A 10,780-nucleotide genomic window follows, 5' to 3' on the forward strand; every position below is an offset into this window, starting at 1 on the left:
GAGCAAGGAAATAGAACGTGGTCTGGAGAGTCAGATCACCTCCATCCATTCATTCATCTTTTTTTTTTTTAAGATTTTTTTTTTTTTTTAAGTAATCTCTGCACCCAACATGGGGCTTGAACTCACAACCCCAAGATCAAGAGTCACACGCCCCACCGACTAAGCCAGCCAGGTGCCCCCATTCTTTCATCTTGTTAATATCTCCTGCTCTGTTCAGTGCCCAGCCCTGAGCTGGGCAACGCTGGGAACACATCAGCGCCTGAGACAGCCCTGGCCCGACCTCCCAGGGCTCATGGGTTCGATATCCGAGGACAGATATGTCCTCGGATATCGAACAAGTCATTATCCAAATCATTACTTCAAAAGAAAATTACAGAAAGCTGGGAAATCATATGGCAAGAAAACCTTTCCTGTGACATTCATGAATTCCTCCTTTTGTTGCCTCCCAACCATGAGCCCCTCCACAGAAAAAATACATTAACTCAATAAGCATTTATTAAGCTCTTTCTGAAAGCATAATGTGGTGTTTACCATTGGGGATTTTTAACAGACTTTGTTCAGACTTTGCTTCCTGACCAAACTGAGACAATGTGAGCTGATGGGGACAGCTCCACTGCCCCTATCCAGTCAACAGCAACCAGAGGAGTGTCCTAAAATGTATTTCTCTTATGTCCTTCCCCTGCTTATAGCCTTCAGTGGCTCCCTATTCCTCGGAAGGCAAAGACCAATGGGCTGACTTTGGCCTATATCACTGGTTCTTACTCTGTAAGACCCAACACTTGCTTTATCTAACATTTTGAAATGCTTCTTTAATATTCTGAAATTAGGGGCACCTGGGTGGCTCAGTCGGGTAAGCGTCTGCCTTGGGCTCAGGTCATGATCTCGGGGTCCTGGGATTGAGCCCTGAGACGGGCTCCCTGCTCAGCGGGGAGTCTGCTTCTCCCTCTCCCTCTGTGATCACTCTCTCTCTCTGTCTCTCTGACAAATAAATAAATAAAATCTTTAAAAAAATAAAAATAGGGGCACCTGGGTGGCTCAGTTGTTAAGCGTCTGCCTTCGGCTCAGGTCATGATCCCAGGGCTCTGGAATCGAGGCCCACGTCAGGCTCTCTGCCCAGAGGGAAGCCTGCTTCCTCCTCTCCCACTCTCCCTGCTTGTGTTCCCTCTCTCACTGTGTCTCTCTCTGCCAAATAAATAAATAAATAAAATATTTTAAAAAATAAAATAATAATATTCTGAAATTAAACTCATAGGTAATATAGCCCACCAACGCACAGGTTGTATTTTCAAAAATTAATATCCTGTCCTAACTGAGCTACAAAGGGGAAATAAAAGACAGCCATTTATAACAAAATAATAATCTGTTTTCATGTACGGATGCTCAGAAAAGGCCAATCTAAAACACATCTCCTTCGGCAGATACTAGCATCTCTGTGTAGACTCCCACGAGTGAGACAGGGACAAACTGTGTGTTGTCTGGACAGTTGCCACAATCAGCATCTCCTGGGGTGGTGGGGCTTCTAGAAATAATGAACAGCTCTGAATAACAATGTACACAGTGGTTGCATCCCAGGAAAAGTCCGTGTATCCGAAAATACCATGAGAGCACCAGTGTTCATGTGCAACAGCGAGGTTCTAGACTAGATCATCTAGATCATCACAAATGCGTTTTTTTACATATATGGGTGTCCAGTGGGGACACTGGATGGTTAAATAGGGCCCAAGACAGATCTTGGTCATGTGGATTGTTGAGATATCTGGCATCCCTGGTTCCCTGCCCACTAAATCCAGTCACGCTGCCGATCACCGTGACAAACCCAATGGGCCCCAACCATTGCCAAAACAGCCCCTAAAAGCAATCCACGGTCTGGGATCTTGGGATCCTCACTCTGTTCCGTCCACCCCAACCGCTTTGCTGTCCCCAAACTTCAGACCTCCATATCTTGTTTCCCTCTTTCTGGAAGATTCTTCTTTGTGGTCTCAGCTTCTAGGCCACTTCCCCGCAGCCCAGTCTCCCTCGGAGCACCCTGTCTGTATACAATCGGGTGTTTTTGGTCTATTGTTTTCTCATTTGCTGGCTGTTCCCCCAGTGGGCTAGTAGCTCGTGAAACAGGCACCCGATTCGGCATGGTCACTGCCGAGTTTCCAGTATCCCATGGAGCGGTCAAGGGGACAGATGGAGGTTAGTGGAGGAAGAATTCCTGGAGGGGGTGTGGGCAGGAGGCAAGGCTTTTCTCGGCCCCCAAGATCAGGTAGGATGTGGGACAATGCACAGGGCCATGGTGGGGCATTCTAAGTGAGACTTTGCCAAGCCACAGTCCTCTGCTGCCTCTAAGATCAATTCCCAGTATTTCTAGAGTCAGACTGGGAGTGAATTCCAACTGTGTCATTTCCCTGCTGAGCAACCTAAAGTACATTCCTTAACCTCTCTGAGCCTCATATCCTTCTTTATAAAATGCAAGTGATAATGCCCACTTCCCTGAGTAGTTATGAGGCTCAAATCATGTGGATCTCATAGATCTCACAGATCTCATTTCTAGAACATAGATCTCATTTATACAACATTGAACACCATAGTGTGCACTCAAAAAATATTTGTTGAATATATGGCTCCCAGTTCAGGACCTGGGTTAGAGTCCCAGCTCTGGCACTTGCATGCTCTGTGACTCCAGGCCAGGGATCCCTCTCAGAGCTTCAGGTAACTCGTCTATCATGTGCGGCTCATAACTGTGTTTCCCACATAGACTTTGTGAGAATGAGATCAGATCGCACAGATAACTACTGTGCAGCACAGCGTCTGGCTCGTGGTAAGGACCTGTTATTATTATCAGGAATGGTTCTGGAGTATCTGGAGGCCCCTAGCCTTGGAGTAAGGGAGGATGGGGGCGACGGGGCATTTGAACACATGGATCTTAATGGAATGGGTAGGGAAACTGAGGTCCAGGGAAAGGAAGGGCCTTTGCAGAAGTCGTGAGGCGCCCTGGAGGCTGAGCAAGGACCAGAGACAAGGGGAAGGGCCTCCTTCCCCATCTCCGTGGGGGATGACGGTCAGATGGGGATCGTGGGCAGGGAGTGGGCCCTTTAAATCCTAAGCTCCACCTTTGCTTAGAGGGGTGTTTGGGGGAGTATAAAAGGGGGGGTGCAGTTCCTCTCTGCTCCAGAAAAGCACCTGTTGCTCCTGACCACCCGCCCCCGAAGCCCTGGCCTGCCTCTAGTCGCCCCCCCGCCCCCGCCCCCGTCCCCGCCCCCCGCCTCTGCCTGGGAGCCATGCAGCTGCCGCCCTTTGACATGTGGAAGGACTACTTCAACCTGAACCAGGTGGTGTTGGCCCTGATCCAGAGTGGGGGGCAAAGGCCAGAGGCCGAGGGGAATGGGGAGGGGAAGCCTGGGCCCCAGCTGGGGCAGGAGCAGGGTCTGGCAGAGCTGGGGGCCAGCACAGGCCTGGCCACCCTGTGCAATTTCTGCAAGCACAACGGGGAATCGCGCCATGTCTACTCCTCACACCAGCTGAAGACCTCAGAGGGCGTGGTGGTGTGCCCCATCCTGCGGCACTATGTGTGTCCCCTGTGCGGGGCCACCGGGGGCCAAGCCCACACGCTCAAGTACTGCCCGCTCAACGGCGGCCAGCAGTCTCTTTACCGGCGCGGCGGGCGCAACTCGGCCGGCCGCAAGGTCAAGCGCTGAGGAGCGCGAGATGCCCGCCCCGCGCCCCCCCAACCCTCCTGGTTCGCTCCCTGCCAAGTCCCCGGACCCTCCCTCTGACTCACCAGCCTTTGGGAGCCTCCGGTTCCCAGAGCTACTCCCTGCTGGATCCTGAAACAATGCAGGCTACTGGGGAGCCAGGCCAGCTCTGCCCCCGCCCCCGGGACCTCTCAGGCCTTGGGGTTCTGAACTGAGGGTGTCTGTGGATTCTGGATGCGGCAGGACCGCTGCCCCTGGACCGCACGGCCTTGTGGCTCCTTCTGGGCCCCCAGTTCATGGATCTTTCGTCTTTCTGGGGCTGCTGGTGACATGAGCCCTGCCCCCTTGACTTCTCAGCTCCATGGTTCCATTCCTTTTGGAATTCTTGGACCGTTGGACCTACAGGACCCGGCGTGCTCTCCCAGGCCCGCCCTTAGAATCTGGAGAGAGTGAACAAGACTGGCTTGGACACTCTAGCCCAAGAACTTCCAAGATGGGATTCTGACTTGAGACCAGCCTTGTCCACCTTCTTCAGTCACCTGTAGACCCACGGTTTCATCACAAACCTCCCTGGACTGTTCCTTCCCTGCCCCAGCAGCGCATTCCATCAGGAGCTGGGGATGGGAGGAGACACGCTGCAGGGGGACGGGGGCACCTGGTCTTCCAAGGCTTATCTGGGAGTGGAGAGCCTTGGGGTGCTTGCGACACCCTTCAGCTCCCCTCGGTCGACCTTCTTGTTGATTCTGTTCCACTGCACTCCTGCCCCCAACCTGCAAATCACCGATGGGCGTTTCCCCCTGCAGGAGGGCAGCTCTCCACGGACTCCCACCCACCTTTCAAATCCTCCTGGTTTGCTAAAGGTCTTTGTTTTTTTTTCCCCTCCCATTTTTTTTTTTTCCATCCTCCAACACTTAATCAACGAAGCTCCAACAAGAAAGGGGTTTTAGTGCCCGGATGGGAAAGGCAACTGCCTAGATTTTCTTTTAGGGGCAACGAAAAGAAAGAGCTCCCTTCAGATTTTAAGTTGCTCAGTTTGGGGCTCAGGGCTGGGGTCCTGGTGTTCAGCTCTGGTGAATAAAGAGCATTTCTGGTTGTCTTTGAAATCACTCTGGTTCTGTCTTCTCCCCCTGGAGGCTGGGGGAGGGAACCACATTTGTCCCAATGCGGGGGAAACAGGAGACAGAACAGGAATGGGTCTGGGTTCCTCTCACGACGTGCCCCCCACCACGTCCCCCAACACAGGTCACCTAGGGACTGGTCCCCATGTCCCAGCCTCCACCTTAACCCCAGATTCCTTTTCCATGTCCTTCTTGGGGCTCTGTCCAGGGGTCCCCCTCCTGGCCCGCTAGACCACAGATCTTCCAGGACCAACTTGATGGTAGTTCTTAAACTTTGGGCTCCCAGACCCCCTTTGGAGAGGCGACGGAAAATATGGTCCCTGGCCCCTTGGAAATGCACACGTGCACAAATCGTATCAGGGTTTCTTTTATTCCACCAGGCCACAAATATTTATTGATCACTTACTTTGTGCCAGGCCTTTCAAGGCACTGGTGGGTACGGCTCCTGCCCTCTCGGAGCTGACTTTCTCATGGGGCAGGGGGCGCATTGACCATCAATCAGCAAATACATAGTAACATGACAGGTGGGTGGGAAGTGCTCTGCAGGAAAAGCAGATATGGTAAAGGGGTGCAGAAAGAAAGGAGAGACTGTTTTCTACGGGGCAGTCAGGGCAGGCCTTTCTGTGGAGGTGACATGTGAGCAAAATCCAAACGAAATGAGGCAAGCAGAGACCATCTGGAGGAACAGCATTCCGGGCAGAGGGGACGGCAGATTCAAAGGCCCTGCGGTGGTGGGAGGCCGGCTGAGTAATTAAGAGTGAAGATCAGAGAGTCACGTGGGGAGGGCAGTCGAGAATCTTGCAGACCCTGGTGAGAACTTGACCTTTACGGTGCATCTCCAGACTGCAACTTGCACCGTGGGCCCCTACATGTATACGCTAGTCACACGGAACCAAAGAGCCCAGTTCAGGACCTCACAAAACACAGCTTTTCCAAAAACACAGCTCTGTGCACAACAGAGACCCCCAAGTTAAGTCAAACGATAGATAAAAAGAGGACCCCCCAACCCCAGAGCTGTGGTGGGCCCCGGGCAGCAGGGTGAGCCCCAGAGGAAGAGGGAGCTGCATTGGGCAGGAAGGTGCTGACCTTTCAAATGGGGCAATGGAGGAGAGCTTCATAGTTTAATAAAGGGACCGTTTCTGACAAAGCGTGGGCAGCAGGTATGGAAAGGGACAAGGGGTCTTGTGCGCCGTACTTGGGGGCATTACAACGGGGTGCACTTTAGACCCGGAGAAGTGAGGGAGGGGAAGATGCTGAGGTGGGTCTGGAGTGTGGAGGATGGGAGGCTCCTGGGGACATCCACAAGCACTTCACAGGGTGACGCATCCTGGAAGCTTCTAGACACCTGCGATGGGGCTCAGAGGAGAGGGCTGGAGTCAAGTAGTTAGTGGTTGTCAAGTTGGCGGGGTTTGTTTTTTTAACGAGTTAAGTCATTTATTCAACTGGTAATTAAGTGGCAGGGTAGCTGACAGAAGGTGAGGACACTAAAGAAGCCAAGGGAGCAATGGACCCTGAGCTCCATCTCCTCCAACACCTCACACCTGCAGAGCTCCGTGCACCTGTTCCAATGGCTCCCTGCCATCAGGCTTCCCATGACCTCCACACCAGGCTGAGACCCAACTCCCCACTCCGCCCAGACTCTCCACGAGTCACAGCGTCCTGGCTGCCTCCCCTGGATGCCCAGGGGAAGGGAGACGTCTGGGTGACATGCGGGTGTCTGGTGCAGGTTCCGGTTGGGGGAATGGGGTCAGTTAGGACATGGTGAGCATAAGGCGCTCAATGGGTGCTATGAGTTGAATTTTGTCCCCCTCCAAAAAAGAAGGTATGTTGAAGTCCTAACCACCAGTACTTCAGAATGTGACCTTCTTTGGACATAGGGTCATCGGAGTTGTAATCAGTTAAGATGAGGTCATACTAGAGTAGGGGGTGCTCTTAATCCAACGTGACTGGTGTCCTTATAAGAAGAGGAAAGCAGGTGCCTGGGTGGCTCAGTCGGTTAAGCGTCTGCCTTTGGCTCAGGTCATGATCCCGGGGTCCTGGGGTAGAGCCCGGAGTCGTGGGGCTCCCTGCTCAGCGGGCAGTCTGCTTCTCCCTCTGTCTCTGCCCCCCCCCACCACTCATGTGCTCTCTCTCTCTCAAATAAATAAATAAATAAAATCTTCAAAAAAAAAGGCCCAGGGCAGCCAGAGGCTGCAGGAGGCAAGGAGGGATCCTCCCCTAGAGCCTTCAGAGGGAGTACGATACTGCCAACAGCTTGGTTTCAGGATTTCTAGACTCCAGAAGTGGGGGAGTATATTTGTGTTGTTTTAAGCCACTTTGTGGTATTGTTACGGCTGCCCTTGGAAACTGAGGCAGCCTTGAGAAACTAATACACGGGGCACCCAGGGGAGGCATCCAGAATGCTCTTCGCACCAGGGGGAGTCTGGGTTGAGAGGGGAGCTGGTCTAACTCAGCTCATGAGAAGGCTGGAGACAGCGAGCCGGGGGCAGAAGTGAGGCGTCTGGAGCTCTGCAGGTGTGGGTAAGTTGAGGCAGGATGCAAGCAGGCTGGCATCCTCCAGCACCTCCCCCGTCCCCCGTGAACACAGAGACAAGGCAGCTAGGCAGATGGACAGCTCACGAGGCAGCCTCCTGGGCTCAGAGCAGGCAGACAAGGGGCAGGGTAGGCTGGAAGGGCAACCAGAAACGTCTGCTCAGGGGCTTTGTGTGGTCACTTTGCCCCTTCTCGAGCAGGACAGAGGAGGAGACTGAGGCTGCACTCCATGCAGAGGAGCGAATACTTGGAAGTGACCTCCAGATCCACTTTGGGCTTAGGAGGTGCAGTTCTGCACCCACTTAGCGCTGGGGAAGGAAAATCAGATCCACTAAAGATTGACCTAGAACCCCACAGAGTTCCCATTGTGCCCTGAGGCATGCGAGCCTAAGGTCCAATCCCTGAACCTCAGGTTCCCACTGTGCGCATGGGTGCCTACCATTTTGTGGGGCTTGGAAAATGAATTTGTGCACCTGCGGAGGTCTAGGTGTCCTGGTGAAGCGTGCGTAGAAGTTAAAGCTAATTTCCACTGTTGACCAGAATTGGGGCCATTCTGGAGGATTTCTTTTCTTTTTTTTTTTTTTTTAAGGTTTTATTTATTTATTTGTCAGAGAGAGAGAGAGCACAAGCAGGGGGAGCTGCAGAGGGAGAGGCAGACTCCCCACTGAGCAAGGAGCTTGATGTAGGACTCGATTCCAGGACCCTGGGATCATGACCTGAGCCAAAAGGCAGACGCTTAACCGACTGAGCCACCCAGACGTCCCCATTCTGGAGGATTTCCTATGAAGGAGAGGAAAAGGTAACTCCATTAACTTTTTTTTAACTTTAATCTGTATTGAGCATGCTGAGAGATCACTTTTTAGGTTTCTCTTCCTGTTCCTTTATGTGTCTTTCAGTCTGTCCTTTTGGTCTCCTCCCTCCCTTCTTCTCCTTATCTTTCCTTTCTTCCTTCTCCCCTATCCCTCCCACCCTTCCTTCCCTCTCCTCCGTCAGTCACCACATTCCACTCTCATCACTTAACCACTGTCAATGAAATACCTGCTCAAATGTCTGATTACATCCAAAACAGAAATCCTGTCCGCTCTACCCTCAGAATACACCCAGAATCTAACCATCTCCCCCAGCCCACTACTACCTACCTGATCCCCACCACAACTTCTCACCAGGACTGAGGCAGTCACCTCCTCGCTGGTGTCCCTGCTTCTGCTCTTGACCTCCTAGAGCGTACTTCAAACCCCAACAAAAGTGATCCCGTTAAAACACAAGTCCGCTCGTGCTCCTCCTCAGCTCAGAGCCCTCCCATGGTCCCTGTCTCACTAAGTAAAAGCCCAAGTCTTGGCCTCTCTCTCTGACCTCTTCTCCCACCCGCTCTTTCCTAGCTGTTCCTTGAATGCTCCAGGAACATTCCTGCCTCAGGGCCTTTGCACTTACCCTTCCCCCTCCTTGGATTGCCCTTGCCCCAGATAGCCACATGGCTTCCTTCCTTGCCTCCTACGGTCCTTTGCTTATATGTCACCTTCTCTGTGAGGCCCTTCCCATCCTCACACTCTTGATCTTTCTTACCCTGTTCTCCTTCTCTTTCCTCCTTAACACCTCCCACCATCTAGCATGCTTTACTGCTTATTTATTGATTAGGTCTGTGGTTATGGTGGTCAGTTCGATGTGTCAGCTTGGCAAAGCTACAGTCCCCAGCTGTTGAAACACTAATCCTGGTATTGCCACGAAGGTATTTTGTGGATGCGATTAAAGTCTATATTTAGTTCACTTTAAGTAAGGAAGATTATCCTGGATAATCGGGGTGGGCCTGATCCAATTAGTTGACAGGTTTAAAGAACAGAGCTGAGACTTCCTCTCCTAAATTCTGTTCCTTTCACTTTTTACTGCAAACCACAACGAGAAATTCATTTCACATCTTGATTCAACACACACACACCCAGAACAAAAGTTTCACAAAATAATAATCTTAGTAATATTAGCGGGACAATTATTACATACCGGGAGCTGCTCAGATACGTAATACATATTGACCCATCACAGTCCAACAAGGTAGATTCTGGGGTTAATCCCCCCTTTCCGGAGAGGAAAAGTAAGGCCCGGAGAGGTTAACTAACCTGTCCAATATTACATAACAAGTAAGTGGGAGAATTTGAACCCTGATAGGCTGGCTCCGGAGTTGAGCAATTTCCACTATCCTGAGATGTGTCTCAAGAACCTCTGAAAATATGTAAGAAACTAAAGTTCCTCAAAGCAACATGTACCTTACTCCATACAGCAGAGTCTGATTTTTTTCCGATTCTGCTTTATTTTGTTTCTTTAGTGCTTGTTACAACCCATTAAGTATTTTCCAAACCCACAGTTTGGAAAACAAGCCTTGGAAAGGCTTCCCTGATCTACCCCCATCCCAGGGCCCTTGCTCTCTGACCTCCTATACCCACAACTGCAGAGCTCCACACGCCTAACCTCTGCCCATGGCTCCCTGTCTCCAGCCTTCCCATGAGCTCCAGACCTGATTTAGATCCAACTCCCCCCAACCCACTCTTCTCTGGGGCCACCAGCATCCTGGATGCCTCCTTTAGATGCCCAGCATATGAGTTTTCCCCGGGGTTGTCATAACCAAGTACTACAAACCAGTGATTTAAAACACAAAGGTACTCTCCCAGTTCTGGAGGCTAGAAATCCAAAATCAAGGTGTTGGCAGTATTGTACTCCCTCTGAAGGCTCTAGGGCAGTATCCTTCCTTGCCTCTTGCAGCCTCTGGCTGCCCTGGGCCTTCCTTGGCTTGTGGCAGGATCACTCCAATCTCTGTCTGTCTTCCTTCTATGTACCTCTTTCCTCCTCTTATAAGGACAACAGTCATGTTGGATTAAGAGCGCCCCCTACTCCAGTATGACCTCATCTTAGATGATCTACATCTCCAATGACCCTATGTCCAAAAAAAAAGTCACATTCTGAAGTATTAGGGGTTAGGACTTCAACATATCTCTTTTGGGGGAAAAATTCAACCCATAATACTCATTGACCACCTTATACTCACCATGTCCTGACTCCATACCTCCAACTGGAACCTGGACCAGAATACTTGCTGTCACCCTGTTAGGGCTCCCCTCCCCTCCTCAGACTGACAGTCACGTGCCCTGTACCTACTATCTCTCAAATGTCTTCCAGTTCATTTCTACCCTTCCCACCATCCCTGCCTAGTCTCCTCCATCCCTCTTCCTCTCCCCCTCCTGCCCCTACCCCAGATTTTTCCTTTGAGTCTAGCCAATAATCTTTCCTCTTCCCATCTACTCTCTATTCAACAGCAGGGGCGGGGGGGTGTCTTTCGAAAACACAAATCAGACCTTGTCCTTCCTTTCTCAGAACTCACTACCTGTAGGATTGCATTCAGTAAGGCCCGGCATGGGCTGCCCGTGACCACTGGACCCTGACCGCTCATGGGGCACATGGTGG

At 51.5% G+C, this 10,780-nt stretch overlaps 1 protein-coding gene across 1 annotated transcript; it reads left to right on the plus strand.

Moving 5' to 3' along the window:
• Positions 1-3,266: 3,266 nt before the first annotated feature.
• Positions 3,267-3,683, plus strand: NANOS2 (nanos C2HC-type zinc finger 2). The gene has a single exon (XM_032388280.1). It carries the CDS (start codon positions 3,267-3,269, stop codon positions 3,681-3,683), a length of 417 nt encoding a protein of 138 aa, XP_032244171.1.
• The last annotated feature ends 7,097 nt before the right edge of the window (positions 3,684-10,780 follow it).

This window comes from Phoca vitulina, unplaced genomic scaffold, assembly GCF_004348235.1.
Source record: "Phoca vitulina isolate PV1807 unplaced genomic scaffold, GSC_HSeal_1.0 scaffold52, whole genome shotgun sequence".
NCBI lineage: Eukaryota > Metazoa > Chordata > Mammalia > Carnivora > Phocidae > Phoca > Phoca vitulina.

What these genes read in the sequence shown, in the direction of transcription:
- NANOS2 (XM_032388280.1), top strand. Translation starts at nt 3,267, where the DNA reads ATGCAGCTGCCGCCCTTTGACATGTGGAAGGACTACTTCAACCTGAAC.